The 16,563-nt window shown below is 43.5% G+C and overlaps 1 protein-coding gene across 1 annotated transcript in view; it reads left to right on the plus strand.

Moving 5' to 3' along the window:
* Positions 1-3,442: 3,442 nt before the first annotated feature.
* The window catches only part of EPDR1 (ependymin related 1), a 31,675-nt gene continuing 18,554 nt past the window's right edge, over positions 3,443-16,563 (plus strand). Inside the window, exon 1 of the mRNA XM_045564323.1 lies at positions 3,443-3,965. Coding sequence (XP_045420279.1) covers positions 3,688-3,965 — 278 coding nt within the window. The 5' untranslated portion in view covers positions 3,443-3,687. The remainder of the gene's footprint in view (positions 3,966-16,563) is intronic.

The following is a 16,563-nucleotide window of genomic DNA, read 5'->3' on the forward strand; positions in this document are numbered from 1 at the left end:
TCCCCCTCGGCTGCCCCACCCCAGGCCTGCGCGAGCAGGAGCGGTGACATCATCTCCTCCCGGCTGCAGCCCGGGGCTGTAACCCTGCTTTCCCCAAAGCCCCTCCTTTTTAGTCTGGCCAGTCGTTTTTCTTCGGACCAAGCAAAAGAGCCTCTAGCAGTCGTTTTGGACACCGGATACAAGAGGGGGCAAGAGAGACTTTCCAGAGAGGGAAAGATGCTGTTTTTTGAGTGAAAGCTGAACTTGGCTTCTGCTGCCTTAGTTTCTCAAGTATAGAGTTGGGGGGAAATGGGAACTGCCGCTGCCCTCTCATTCCGAAACATAGTTGCTTTCTCCAGTAGGGGGCGTGAGGAGCGCTGGGGACAGTAGCGAGACTACCTTGCCCCGCCAGGCGGGAGTGCAGGAAAGGCTGGAACAGAATGGACACGTTATATAAGCCAGCCCACCCCGCCCCTAGCTATATGGAGTTTGTTTTTGTTGTTGTTGTTGTTGTGGCTAGCAGACATGAGTTGTGGCTGAAGTTTTTCCAGGTAGCAATTGGTTTGTACCTGCTCCAGGAACTCAATAAAACTGCTGGAAGGTGCGATTATACCCCCTTCCTTCTAGATGGAACCCAGGAGAAAACAAAGAAAACTTTGGACCCCACAGTCTGAAACATTTTTTTCTCCTTCATGCCAAACAATTTCCAACCCAGCAGCTTAAAGTCTTGATTTTTGATGTGCGTGGAGACTGTTACTTGAATTGAGTAAGAAGCTGTGTATCATGGAAAGCAAGTATGTATGCTTTGTTTCCTCTTTTATCTTATATGCATTAGGGTGAGGTAGTAAATCCAACTGCTGGCTCAGCTATCCACAAAAAAGGGAGGCTTTATTGTTGTAAGGGCATATCAATCTTCAGGCAGTAAGACTTCTGGTATATGATATTTTCTTAGGGCATCAGCAATATGGAAATGTATTCTCTTAATGTTAATCTTTAAAACATAGTTTAATCTGAACTTAAGGCAGACAGGCTCTTTCTCTCCAAAGCTTAAACCCACAAAGTTAGGTTAGTTTTGATCTCCACCAGGACTGAGATTTAAAATAGCTGAGGAAAAAACAAGCACAGCTAACAACTAATGGGAATTTACAATGGGCAAGGCATGAAGCTAAGCATTTTAAAAGCATTGTCTTATTTCTTCCGGGAACATGAATTAAACATAGTAAGTTAAAAGGATAAATGAGATGGGTACATTTCAGGATTCACCCAAAGATTCCAGTTCTATTTAACAGAAGCCCAGAGTGTCCTAATACAGCCAGGCCAATCTAGAGAGGTATTCTAGTTTCCTACAGAACATGTATCAAGCTCCAAAGATGCCAAACCAGGCTAGTAAAATATCATGAAAGGAGAATACAGATCATTATCTCAAGCCATTTCAGCAGTAAAATCTAATGAGTCTAAATCTCTTGCTTAGTTAAAAGGATTTTTAGTCGGAGTTCCTACCGGGGCAGCAAGAGAAAGCTGAACTACCTACCCTTTTCCTATGAGTTGGTTGGGGAGGGCAAATTTGGACAGGGATCAAACATCTGCAGCCAGTTTGAACCTGCTGCATCTGTTTATGCAAGTACCAATCACAAAGTCTCATGGGCTTTCCTGATGTTTTCTGATGGCATGTCCTTTAAGAAGGGGTGAGGGGAAGTGAAGAGCCCTTCTTTCTAAAGCTCTCTGTTTACCTCACTAGGCCATTGGTAGTATGTCTCTAGTGTTTATACAGAGAGGAGACAGCAGGGAGGAGTTCATCAGGAGAACCTGTGAACTCCCCTTCTCTCCATGCTATGATTCTAGAATATTCCACCTTAGCATTCAACCCATTATCACCTTACATTTATTTGCCAAAGTGTGGTAACTGAGGAAGTTGCCCTGGTCAGTGGCTTCTCTCTGGTGACTCCTTTTCAAGGTCCTCAAGTGCTTGCTCCTTTACCCACTCTTTAAATATCTGGAGCTCTGTAAGGCTCCATCCTCAGCCCTCTTTTCACTCTCAACACTCCCCTCTACTCCAGGTTTTCTGAGCCTCGGCATTTTTGACATTTGAGGCCAGATAATTCTTTATTGGTGGGGATAGCTTTCCTGTGCATTGTACGAAGTTTAGTAGCATCCCTGGCCCCCACCTGCTAAATGTCAGTGGCAGCCTTCTCCCCATCCTCCTTGCAACAATCAAACAAGCCTTCAGATATTGCCAAATGCCAAATGTCCTTTGGGGCTCAAAATTGCCCCCAGGAAACACTGTTTTACTCTTTGGCTTCAATTATCACCTATGTGCCCATGGCTTTTAAATCCAAAAACTCTGCTGCTTTCTAGAAGTATTTACCCAATTGTCCTCCGGGTATTTACTGACTTCCCAGTGCCCCAGACCAGAAACCTCTCCTTCGGAATCTAAATCCTTCTTTGTAGTTCCCTACTCCCTTCCACCCTCTTCATTCCATCCACCTCTGCCTTAGCTCAGGCAGGATGTTGTGCCAGGATTATAACAGCAGCTTCCTCTGCCGTCTCCTGCCTTCTGTCTGGTCTTGCCCATTCTCCACACTGTCACCTGAGTGAGCTTCCCAAGGCAGACACACCTGATGGTGCCTCTCCCAAGCTTTAGATTGATTGATGGTTCTCACTGTCCTCATTATTAACAGCAAAATCCTTAAAATGAGTGATATGGCTCCAGATTACCCTCTGCCTTGTACTTGAACCCAACACTATACTCACTTTCTCTTGGCCTCATGTCCTTCATTCAGGAATGTTCTCTTTCACCTAGCTCATTCTTCCTCATCCTTGAAATATAGCTCAAATGGAAAGAAGCTATAAACTTGGAAAGAGTCTTTCTTTTTAGTTGCTTTCTTTTTTCTTGATTCCATAATTTAGATCCTAGTATTACATAAACATAAATCCAGTTAACTTTGTTCTTGAAGATGCTAAGCACCCCAGACACACAGACCACTTGGCTTGTGGTATTTGCCTGGCAACGGGAGGGGAGCAGTCTCACTGCAATGTGACCTTCAGACAATGTCCTGAGCTAGGCTGAACCCTAGGGCCTATCCCTAGTTCAGTCCTAGGCCGAACCCAAGAGCCTGTCCCTAGTTCCCTGGACTCTTCATTGGGATTGGGGGCTGCGAAGTGGCCATACGGAATAGCTAGTATCATTTCTTAAGGAAGGGACCCGTCTTTCCACTCTTAATTTGGAAGAAAAAGGTTGCAGTTTTGACAAGGGGCACAGTATTTGGGGGCACAGCAAGTGCGGTAGCTCTGCTTTGTTGAACTTGACCTAGAAATTGGCCCCCAGCGAACACTGCAGTTAGTGGAGAAACATACCCCTTCTCAGCACAGGCCCCCACCCCCTTCTAAAACACGACGCCTTTGAGGATGCTAGTGGCACCACTGCCACTGCATTTCCTGTTGGCAGCAGTGAGCAGTGAAAACAGAAGCGGCAGCAGGCAGCGTCCAAGGCAGAAATAGCTCCTGCGCGATTCACTGGAGCCGTCCCGGCTCCCCGGGCTGGCACGTCCTGATCTCCACTGCTGCAGAGGCCGCCGCGGGGACTGGAAGCACCTTCGCCCGGACCACACTCTCCGCGCAGCGCGAAGAGAAGCGGCGGAGGCCACTCTGCGCCCGGACGCCTCAGCGCCCCCTTGGGCTCGGGCTCGCCCCCGGGGGTGAAGGGTCGTGATGCCAGGCCCCGCTTCTCCCCGCGTGGCCCGGGGGGCCTTGGGCGCCTGGCTGCTGGGCAGCCTCTGGGTCTGGACTCTGGGCGGCCTGTGCGGCCTGGGGGCGGCGGGCTTCCCGGGGGCGCCGCGCCCGTGCCAGGCGCCGCAGCAGTGGGAGGGGCGCCAGGTTCTGTACCGGCAGAGCACCGGGCGCAACAGCCGCGCCCTGTTCTCCTACGACGGGCTCAACCAGCGCGTGCGGGTGCTGGACGAGAGGAAGGCGCTCATCCCCTGCAAGAGGTACGGCGGCACCGGGGTCGGGGGTGCCAGGGAGGGCCTGGGGACGGCGAGGTCGCGGGGACCTGAGCCTGGGCGCTCGCTTTTCAGCCCTTGCGGCTTCTCCCTTTCTCCCAGAGAGATCGTTTGCAAGGAGGGTCGCTAGGGCACAAGCAAGGTCGGGGTCTGGAAGTGGGGCCGGGCCCACCGAGTGTTGCAGGCCGGCGGCGGCGGGCACTCAGTAACGCCCAGAGGGGGAGGTGAAGAAATGACCGGGCAAGAGCCGGATCCACTTGCAGGGCGCCCCCATGCCACGTTCGCCCCACGCCTGCACGCTGCTGAGTCAGGCTTGTGGCTCTCCGCGGCCCTGCAGCCTAGGGCGTGTCTTCTGTCCTGTTGCATTTCTTCCTGGAGCCCTCTGTAAAGGAGACGCACAGAATATACATTTTCTGAGAAATATTTTTTTTACATTTTAACGGTATATGACAACACTACAAACGGTGTGGGGAACTGATAAAAAAAAAGATTTCACCCACAAACTCATCACCTTGCTACGACTATTCAAATTTTCATCTGATGCCTTAAGGTTTTTTGTTTGTTTTAAAGCAAATTTCGCATACCCGTGATCAAAAAGCCATATAGCATCTGAATCCTTTTTACTTAACATTGTCTCTTACATATTCTTATTTGCCACCATTGTATTAGTTGGCTCCTTACCTATTTTTAATGGCTGCACAATATTCCATACATATTATGCTATTTACACTTTTTTCACCACTGGTCTGGTAATTCACCTTTCCACATCTGTTGTGACAGAGGACCCTTTTTCTAAGATCTAGTCTTACTTGTGCCCCCTTTAAGACCTAATTTCTAATTTGGGATCAGCAGGGCTCCCTTCCAGAGCCCTGCTGTTTTTCTATGTGTCGCTGTCCTCTCATTATGGCATTTGCATCATTAGGAGTTGCAATGTGAATGTCCATGGTTTAAGGCTCCAGTGGGCAGCAAAAGGACACCATTAGTTTCTAGAACGAAACAGATCTAAATGTTATCATTTCTTCTAGAAGGATTTGTTGAAGTATTATGCTACTTGAAGAATGTATGGAAAGGACAGACCCTTTCAAACAATATTATTCAGGGGTGCAAGATAATGTATTATGTAGTATGGAGCAGCAGAGTCATCATGGTGGACTGGGAATATCTACAAAGTCTTGCAAGAACATGAATATTTTCAGTTGGGTCCTGAAGGACATAGTAATAATAATAATTATAACAGCCAATATTTGAGTGCTTATATATTGGGCATGGTGCGGAGGACTTTATACGTACGCGATTTAGTTTAAATCTCAAAATAACTTTGACAGTATAGATTTTATGATCCCCATTTTACAGACAGTGACTCTGAGGTCTAGGGAGATGAAACAATTTTCTCAAGATCACACAGTTGGTACTTGAGGAAGCTGGGTGGATTCTGACACCTATGGTATACCAGGCTCACATTTCTTCTTTCATTTAACAAGCATTTGTTCATGTTAGGCACTATGTATAAACAGGATGGGTCCTGGTTTTCAGGGAGGTCAGAGTCTGGAGCTGGAATCACATCAATAAAAAATTCCCATATAGTGAGAGGAGGGGTAAGTAGGGGTGTGATGAGAACCCCTCAGTTGGGCGCCTAACCCAGGCTTCCTGGAGGAGGTGAAATATGAGTGAGTTCCAGAGTACCTATACAAGCTGACCAGGGAGATGTGGACAGAAGACTGGGCCAGGGGCATGTGGGGGCTTGTGGGTATATCCACACCCAGTATGTGTGCCATCCTGGGGCTTACAGAGCTGAGTATATTCTGAGAACTGCAGGCCAGTCACGAGTAGAGCTGAAGCACGGAGGATGACAGAGAGTCATACGGAAGGAGCTTTAAACTGTGGAATGCCATGATTAGATTGTATAAGGATCACTGGACGCATCCTTGAGAACTCATCCCCAAGACTCAGGTGCAAAATGGAGCAAAGTTGAGCAAGAATAAAAGCGAAAACACACCTAGGAGATTTTTGTAGTGGTCCAGGTGAAAGATGGGTAGTAGTAATGGGGATAGTGAGCAGAGGGGAAGTGGATGAGTTAGGGAAGTACTGAAGTGGTTTAATTGGAGGATGTGTGAATGATTGGGTGGTGGGCAGCAGGGCTGGTGAGGGAGATGGAAGCGTAAAGAAGGAAGCCCCCATTTTGGGGTCCTGAAGCTAATGGCTTGATGGCATGGAGTAGATGGTCATGCTGTTTCTTGAGATGGGGCTTGACTCTGCACACTCCTGATTAGGGTGGATTGCTGCTGTATGTGTGTTCATGCGAAGGTGTGTACAACAGTGCTGCATTGATGAAGAGTCATGTTGAAGATGGACTGGAATGGCCTAGAGTACACTGCTGATGCAGAGCAATGTGGCTAGGAGAAGGATAAGGATTCATCTCCCCAAAGGTGGTATTTTTAAGAATTTAAGAAATTAGGCTTTAGAGTCAGACAAATCTGGATCTGAATCCAAGTTCTGAATATAGGTCTTTGGGTAAGTTACTATAGCTTTCTGAGCATCAGTTTCCTCATTTACAAAGTGAGAATACCTATAATGCCTAATTTATTGGATTATTGTGGAGATTAAATGAGTTGAAGTATGGAAAGAACACAGTACAGTGTCTGATAGTGCATAGAAGATGCTTTGCCGTGGCCAAAGTAGTCCCCATCACCACCACCATCATCGTCGTCCTGGTGAAGTTACCATGCCCCAGAGACTCATTGCCAGCCCTTGGCGGTCAGAAACTTGATCCAACAGCATACACAAGGGCCCTTCCTTTGGGAGCAGCCTGGGAGTAAGCAAACTCAGTGCTAACCTGTATATTTCAATGAGTTTAGTAGCTGGCACGGGGACCAGAATTCTCAAATCTACAAGACGAGGTCATTCTCTCCCTGTAGTCGGAACTCTGTGGGGAGCCAAATTATAATCAGGAGGTTCTGAGCAAAGAGTTGGAGCAAATTCATTGAGCAAACATCTAATGATTGTTTGCCCTAGGCTAGGCAGTAGGTTCAATGATGAGTTTTCCATCATGAATAAGACAGGCCAGCCCAGGGTAAGGCTTAATGGTAATCAGATGGAGATAAAGCAATGCCTTCATTTTCAGAATAGAGATGCCTTGTTGGGGGTTCTGTGCTACACCAAATCTGCTGCCCCTGACTCCTTCAACTCCAAAAAGAGCCTTGGCGGGCTCTGCTCAAGTCTTTCTGAGCAATCCTTCTCCTTCCATGACTCCATGACTGATTAATAGTCTTCAGATGTGTGTATTATACCTTTAGTGGGGTCATAGCCAAGTCTTGCTGGCCTATAAACATTTTTGTCCCTTTGTGGTGATTTCTGATTTCTCAGCCCTGATCTATTAAGTGTTGGTTTTACAGTTTAACTTTTAGAAGGCGATTTTATTCCTCTCCTTCCCAAGTCCTTGGCAAGGTTCTGTTTCTCAGTTCCATCACTGGCCCTAAATCAGATGTAGAAAAGAATGTTTAGTGCACAGATGTATTTTTGAGCTCTTTAAATGTAGATTTGTTGGAACAAACTTAGAAACTTTTTCAGGTATCAGCAGTCTGGCCAAGAAACCAGATGTTTTTTGAAGAAAATGTATATGAATTGTCTCTTCATATTTATTAGTAAGTTGAGAAGATTTAGAATTGGATCAACGTCTCAAGATTTTCATTTTGCATCCAGAGAGTTATGGAAAATCCCACTGATAGTTACTGTGAAATGACTAGGATTTTCCAGGCTCTCTTTTCCCTGAGATGATGGAAAAGATTAAACAATTTTACAAGCTTCAGATAAGACAAGCCTGAGCAGAGAATGGGAAATATTAGTAATTGATACTATTTTGTTTCCTGGTTCCAGCTGTCTTTCTTGTCTTCTTGGTTAAATTCACAAGTATTTGTTTGGAAGACTGAAGGAAAAGCAAGAAGATTATTTTCATATTTCAGGCAACATGTTGAACTTTATGTAAGAAGCGCTGTAGATACTGAATGAACCTTCTCAGGCCAGCAATAACTTACTGTTCCTGCTTACAAAGTGATGGCTTAGGTGTTGGAATCAATGAAGTTACTGATGTAGAATGAGCATAGAGGCATTAAAAAATATGCATACAGGGGTAACATCTTGGAAGACTATTCAATTGCCAAACCTACATGTTCTATTGGGGATTTTTATTTGTAAAATATGTCATAAATGGAGTGGCAAGTGGATTCTTATTCAAGTTTTGATTAATTCATGGCTGTCTGAGTTTTCCCAGAGCATATTATTTCTTGGAGAACAAAATAGCATTTTTTTTTTTTTTTAACAGACAACCAACCTGCTGTAGTGGAGAGAGCAGGGGATTACAAATTAGACTGTCATGGGATGCCAACCATGGCTTCTAATCCTGGCTTCAGCACAATTTGGTCCTTCACTTTTCAGAACCATGGTGTTTTATTCATCCTTTAATTTAATTTTAATGATGCTTACAATATTGAAACTAAATAATTTTTAGGCCTTCTTTCTTAAAAGCTAGATACAGATAGAATTAAATGAGATCCTGAAAGCACCAATTGCACTTTTATTATATTGGTCTGCTTCACTGTTGCTACCATGATGCAAGGAACTTGACACAGCTTCTACAATTTTTCTCAAATTGTCGCTTTGTGTAGATAAATTCAAGGTTCTTTTTCTTTCTTCTCCTTTTTACCTAAGCCTGTGCTTGTAGGTAGAGAAAAGGAAAAGGCTAACTTGAAATGCTTTGGACCCAAACACGGAAGACTCTCCTCTCTACTGGGCCTCATTTCATGCTAATAATTGAATAAGATTGCTTCCAAGAGTGTTGGTCCAAGTATCTTCTGTGAACGATTAGTTCCAAGGGCTGTTATCACACTCGGTAACTTCAATGATCATATATGTTTGGGAATGAAGATAAGGCTTCTTTGTCAAATTATTTTATTTTGATACTATCTCATAATTACAGAAAAGTTGCAATTATAATACAAAGAGCTTTTTTTCTCCCTGAATTATTTGAGAGTAAGTTGCCAACTTGATATTTCCATGATCTACAAATACTTCAGTGTATATTTCCTACAAATAAGGACATTCTCTTGCACAACCGCAATGCCACCCTTAAAATCAGGAAATTAATATTGATTCATTTCTACCACATGAAATTCAGGTGTCATTGAAGTTTTGCCAGTTGTCCTTTGCATATTCTGTATAGGAAAAAAAATGGTTTAAATTCAAACATTGCGTTTACGTGTTATGTCTCTCTGGGCTCTTTCTGTCTGCAACAGTTCCTAGGTCTTTCTTGCACTTCAGTACTTTTAAAGATTCCTGGTCAGTTATTTTGTAGAATGTTCTTTGATTTGGGTTTTTCTGATGTTTCCTCATAATGAAATTCAAGTTATTCACCTTTGGCAGAAATATCACAGAGATAATACTCTGTTCTAATTGCATCCTGATATTCACTTTGATCACTTGATTGGCTATTGTCTGCCAGATTTCTTCACTGTGAAATGATACATTTTCCCTTTGTAATTAATAAGTATTTTATAGGGAGATATTTTAAAACCATGCATATATCCCATTCTTTGTTAAACTTTCGACTTAGTCCTTTATTTATGTCAGTATGGACTCAGGGATTCTCATTTTACTCCATTTTCTCTTATTATTTTGATGTTTATATTGTCCCAGATTAGGGCAGTGGAAGCCTCTTTAAGTTAGTTTCTGTGTTCTTTTGATGTTTCTCCTTATTCTTTGAGCACTTCCTTGCTTTCTGGCACAAGGTATTTCCAGATCATCTGTATTTTCCCTGCCCCAGCCCTAGAATAAGCCATTTCTCCAAAAGCCCTGGTTACTTTCCTGGAGAATAAGATTTGGACGTCAGGATCTGTGCTGTAGTTGTGCTCATTGTTCCTGGGTGGCACTGCTCCTGGGCCCTCTCAGTGAACAGAGCAAGGGTTGTAGGTTTGGATAGACACACACCACACACACACCACACACACACACACACACACACACACACACACACACACTTGTACACATATATACACATTTGCATTTATATTTCTGAACCTCCAATTCTAATCCATGGAGGTACTTAAAAACTGATGGTTCTGATTCTAATCCAACCTCACATGGTTCGTTCTAGTTTTCTCCCTTTCATTTTTGCAACTTCCCTCTCAGACAGTGAGAAAACTGACCCACAATATATAGTTGCAGTAGGTACGTATTCTCCTTCACAGGTGAACTTCCTCCTCACCCACGTGGGCTCTGCACCCCAGGCCAGCCCAGGTAAAAGCCTAACTTGCTTGGTCCTACCTAACGGCTTTAGTCTAAATTGTTCAATAGGAGGAAAGGGAAGGTCAGGTTACATTTTCTGATGTGTTTATAGTTTCTTCTGAGTTTCGCAACAAATCATCATTATAACTCCTCAGACGGTATCTGTGTGACTTTGGGAGGTAGATTAGTATAAAGCGGTCAAGAAATTTCTTTCTTCACAAACCCTGTTTTGCATGCATTGGATTTTCATTTTAAGAAATCATGACTTTCTGAATTTCAGGAGAATGACTCTTCCTTTGGCCTTTCATCCTTCCTTTTGATCTCAGATGCCTGGAGCTAGCACTTTCTTTTATTAGCTCAGGAAGTCTGACTGTTTGTGGCCTCCTGATCCTCAAAGAATAAACCATGCTGATTTGAAGTACTGAGTTTTTCTTCGAGAAGGAGATTTTCTTGGAAGCATGTAAAGTTTCCTTAAAGATATTTAATTCAGTGGGTCTATAGACCTTGGATTTCAGAGGGTCGGTACTGGGATGGGGAGGGAGAAGCAGGCAGTGGGAAGAAAGAATGTCAAAGAAGATATGCCCAGGAGAGAAAGGAAGCTGGTGGGGTGTAAGACTAATTTAAAATTAGAAGCCAGGGGTGGTCACCATACTGCACTGAAAACCTCTCTACTTTCTCCAGTAACCTTGATCTGTTTCTTTCTGATTCTGACCTTAAAGATGGTGGTCAGGGGCAAAGTGCCCAAAGATCTGAAAATATTCCACCAATTAGTGGTTTGTTTTTCCTGGAATAAATATGATAGTCTTATATTTCAACAATTCCAGTAAAAATCTTCTATTCTTCCCCCTTTATAATTTCTTTTATTTTATCCATTTTTAAAGAAAAAATTCTTCCCTTGATCTTCCTAGCTGAAACCTCATTCTCTCCTTCCATTTAAAACAAATCTCATGCTAACTCCAATTTCTGTCCTCCTATCAAACTCTATCAAAAATACTGTGGTCAAGAGCAATAAGCTCCACATTACTAATCAACTAATCTTTTATCAGTCCTCATTTTACTATTGGTCTTTTCCTCCGTTCTGATATACTTTCTTCACCTGGCTTTCAAGACAACACTGTCCTGGATCCTTCATTCTACCTCGTTTCCTGTCCTTCTCAGTCTCCATTGCTTTCCTCCTCTTCTCTGAACCAGGACTGCCCGGGTTCAGGCTTTCCATCTCTGCCTTTCTGTCTGTACCCACCCTCTGGGTGACCTAATCCAGGTCCTGGTTGAGATGCCGTCTATGCTGAGGACTCCCCCGTGGATGTGTCCAGCCCTGAGGTCTCCCCTGCACTCTACCCCCAGGGATCCAGCCGCTTAGTTGACTTTTTCACTTGGATCTCCAACAGTCATTTCACCCTCAGCATGTCCAAAACCAATACCGCCCCTGGAAACAAACAAACAAACAAACAAACAAACCGAAACCAACTGAACAAACAAAACTTACTCCTCCTGTGGTTTTCTATATAACAGCTAACAGCAGCTCCGGTTGCCCAGTACAAAACCCTCCCAGTCCTTGAGTTCTCTTTCTCTCACTTGCCACATGTACTCTACAAGCAGATCCTGTTGACTCTAATGTCCACGCATACCTCACCTGGCCACACGTTCCCTGTTCTTCTGGTCCAAACCTTTATCGCCTGCTGGCTGGATTTTTATAAAAGCCTCATCATGGGTCTCCCTTAGCTGCTGCCCTTGTCCCCTTTAGTCCCTCTCAACATATAGCCCAAGGGAGTCTGGTAAAAATCCTTGTGTAATGTCACTCCTCTGCTCCAGACTCCAGTGCCTTTCCATCTCTCTCAAGCCAGTGTTTTTTTTACTCTCACAGTGAATGACCTTAGGAGGGCCTGAAGACCCCGACGGGTCTACATCCCCTTCCACACCTTCACTCTGATGCCAAGGCCAGCCTGCTTGCACCAGCCCAGCCTGAGCCCGCTGACCCCTTTGTCACTTGTGTCTGTTGTTCGTTCCCTCTGCCTGGAAAGAAAGCCTAGTCTCTAAAAACATGCATGGCCCGCTCCCAAGTGAGAGTGTATCTCCTAACATTCTCAGTACCCATCTCACTGCTTTATATGTTCAAGGCTCTTATGACTACTTAACAGACTATTTACTATTTTTTAAATTTGTGCCATCATCTTTCCCCCTCCCCTCCCCCCACAGTATAGCTCTCAAAGGGCAGATGTCTTCATATGGTTGTTGCTGTATCTCCAGCACCTGAGAACACTTTAAATTCTTGTCAACATGCTAAGTGGGACCCACATAACTACTTGTCCTGTACAAAAGGAACTGGGTTCTGATGCCAGAAAAATAGATTCCTAAGCTTCCTTTCCTAATCCTTAGAACAAGCCCTGACTAAGTTTTTATTGTATCCCTGAATGAGGGAATCAGTAATACTGATAATATATATATGTTAATTATAGAAAGATATCGAAAATATAGATATATTTTTTCCTCATAACTAAAATGTTTAAACAATAAACTCATAGATTTATATAATGGTTTCATGGCTCATTATTCACTCATATTTTACACTATTAATTTCTTTTGTTAAGAATGATTTTTGACATCAAATTACACTGCCTACCCATATTTTAAAAAGTTTTAAGGTAGGGCTGTAGCGGAGGCTGCCTAGGAGGTCTCCCAAAACCTCCAGAGAATGGATTCCCCAGCTTCCTCTCCTCCTTGAGCCTCCTTGAGCCTCCTGCAGCTGTTCTCTCAGCAAATACTGTGCTTGGTGTCTTTTTTGCTACTCAATGTTGGTTTTGCAGAATTTCCCCCAGTATGGGCAGGAAGGTTTCCTAAGCACCAGTGGATTGTCAGAAGCAGTGACTTTTTGAACTGAGAGACTTGAAGAAGAAGAATCAGACCCTTAGCAGGGTGCCTATGTCACCCTCAGACCCTCCAAAGAGAAGAGAAACTTGGAACAGATGGCTCCCACAAAGAAGAGGCAGCTTCCCTTGCACAAAAAGGATACAGTGGCTTGGATGACTCCTGACCCTTCAAAGGCTGCTTTTGTTGTGCCTAAAGTTAGATCTTTAGGGAGAGCTCTAGAGTGTGAGCTTTGCCAGTGAATGACAGCCAAAAGCTTGCCCCAGAACAGGCACCAAAGTCACCCCCCTCCAAGAGAAGACACTGCTCTGGAGCACCTCAGAAGTGGCCAAGAAGATCTTAGCAGATGGGAAGCTGGTGGCATGGCGCCAAGGGACATACTAGTTCCTCCCCTGATGTAGCATTGTCAGCTACAGGAGAAATATAATTTATATGGAGTGTATGTGGCCTCATGAACCCCCAGACTAGTTGGTGTGGCGCCCAGGAGCAGCCATGGTGAACGCAAAGCCCTCCCAGGTTGCTGGAAAATACCTCCAGGGAAGGCTGGTGAGCCTAAAATATTCCCCTCAAGTCCCTTACTGAAACACCTCTTAGATCTTCCAGAGTGCAGGGGCTACCACCAGAGTGTCTCACCAAGGTCCTGATGAATCAGGATACTCAGGCTGAGAAAGGCAGACATGCCTCCAAGGAAGATGCCCAGGCCACCCTGGAGCTATCTGAGTTGGCTAAAGAATCCCCAGGGCAGCGCTTGGCAGAGGGACCCTGGTTGAAATAGGGAGGCAGAGGCAGGTAGAGTGTAGAGAAAGCATGAGAGGATAGAAGCTCCCATTCCGGGAGACATAGGGCAGTGGACCAGTGGACGAAGGATGTGGGGAAGAGAGTCCAGCCCAGGCTTAACATCCATTGAAGTGCCACGTCAGGTGCAGTGTTCTGTCATGGCTCAAGTGTTTCCTGTGGATGTGGGAGTCTTCCATCTCACAGCTGAGCCCTCCACCTGTCCTCGCTGTCACACACTCTATACTTTTGGACGGGCTTCTCCTCCGGCTCAGCTCCAGCCATGCCTGGCTTGTCCATGGGACCCCAGGGGACCCTCATAAGATCTCAGCTCTCCTTCAGGAGTTAGAAGCTTCTTTGACATCAGAACACAGTTCCTTTTGTAAAGGACAAGTACTTATTTAGGTCCCACGTAGTATGTTGCAAGAATTTTAAATGTTTTGGTGGTTTGTAGTCTTTCTTTCTTTCATCGTGCTCAATCAAGCCTCTGAAAGGTCAATTTCTGCACTTGTTAAAACAGAGAAATTTTTATTGTCTATATACTTGTAAAAACTTCCAAGGAGCTTTGCCACAAGGTCTTCTATTAAAAAAAAAATCATAAGCCATTTTACTCTTTTTATTATTCACTGCAATTTCTTTTATTTCAATTTTCTTATTTACTTGAATCCTTTATTTTGATTCATTGTTCAGTTAACTAGGGAACTTACTCAATTACTTTTCTTCAGAGAAAGGTACTGGGCTTGTATACATTTAAAGACTTTGAATGTCTGAGAACATCCATTTATTGCTGTTTAAATAATGATTTTTTTGGTGTATACAACTGGAGTAAAAATAGTCTTTTTGCTTAATATTTTTGATGGTATTTAGAGTTCTAGAAGAGAAGTATGATACCAACCTAATTTTGGTTTAGTTTTAATAATTTTCTTTTTCTGCCCAAGTTTTTGTAGGTTGTTTCCACTATCCTTGAACTTTATTCACATCTCCAGGCTATGTCCAGCTCCAGGGAAATTTTCATCTGCTATTTCTAGAGGTTTGATATACTGTCTTCTCCCTTTGTTCCTTGTACAATCTTGCTCTGCTTATATGTTTTGGTTCTCTTACATCTGTCCTCCAAATTTCTTTTCTTTTTTTTTTTTTCCTTTTCATCACTTCATCACTTTTTCCTGAGTTCTAGAATACTGCCTTCTAAGTCACTGCTTCTGTGTTCTTGCTTCCCCACAGCCCACCTGCTTTACGCTGCCTCCACTGCATTTTTTTGTTTGGTATTCCTACTTTTCATCAGAAAGCTATCCTCATGGTCACACATTATTCCTTTTCATTATAAACACAGTCTATCCCAAATCTCAATGAAAAGAGAAAAAAATAAGATTTATGCTTTAGAATTTCATGAATGTTAGCTGGAAGGGGGTGTGTGAGTTTATATTTCAACATAAAAAGCATTGTGCTGACTATGCATCCCCCTTCCTACCCTCCTTAGTACCTCCTGTTGTGTTGTTCTGGAAACTACCATGCAGCATGGCAACATGGGTATCTCAGTATTAATGAGGCTGTTTCTTTTAGAGGGGGTGAAAAAAAAGTCAGCCTGAACTATTGTCTCATGACAAGTCTTTTTATTACCCCTCATCAGATGAAAGACTATATTCCCTACCCATTGCCAATATTCATCCAGATACATTTTTGGGAAAAGAAGCTTTTCAGTTTCTTAGGCGCTCTTTTCATCTTTTGAACTAGAATCCAAGTACTAAAGGCCCATCACCTTACAGCTTCTTAAATGGCACACGTAATTATTCTTTGATTTTTCTTTTCCTCGGGCTGCATTCTTAAGTAATTTAATGTTTTTGTTATATGTGATCAGCAGCAACGTGCACAATGAGTTGTGTCTAACACAACAACTCTGAAATTATTTTTTATGTCTCATAGTTACTGTAGGGTGTAACTGAAACAGTGTACGCCAGCATGGCAAGTGGCCGCAGCTCAGTTCTTCCTCCGGAGAGTCAGAGGGCCGGCATGCATTACTAATCTATTATATTGCATGTTAAACAAACCCAAAGTTTGTCCAGTTTCTTCCATAAAAGCCAAAGTCCTTTTGTAATCACAATATAACATTTGTCCACTCCCTTTTCTGTAATTTAATATGTCTTGGATGGCCAAGTAGTTCTACATGGATGAGAAGAATCCCTTCTTCCCCCTGTGGAGAGAGGGAAGAGGCTTGGTGTTAGAGAATTAGAATGAGTCTGGTAGGAGATCAGGCCTTGGGTCTAATCCTGGCCCCATAATTTACTACTAAGTTATGCTCTAAGCCTCATATTTTCTTATCTGTTAAAAAAATAAAAATGTTAATAACATGTTCAGCTGAATTTGCCAATCTGTAACCTCTGCCTTAGATGTTTTCTTTTTTTCAGAACAGAAAAACAATTGCCTCTTGACTATTAAGGCAGTAGCTGGTCAGGTTGACCTATACCCAAGCCAAGCTCTGGTATTTTGGGTTCTACGATTAGTCAATCCTTGGACCCTGCTCGTTCTGAAAGGAAAGACTCTCATAGGGTTTTTATAAGGAATCAAATAGATAATATCTGTAAAGCAGTGGTTTTTATGTATTTCATTAAGGGTACTTATAGCTACAGGTGTCAATCTAAGAAATGCTTGAGCCGTAAGAATATTTGTTATTTAC

This window comes from Lemur catta, chromosome 11 (assembly GCF_020740605.2).
Source record: "Lemur catta isolate mLemCat1 chromosome 11, mLemCat1.pri, whole genome shotgun sequence".
NCBI lineage: Eukaryota > Metazoa > Chordata > Mammalia > Primates > Lemuridae > Lemur > Lemur catta.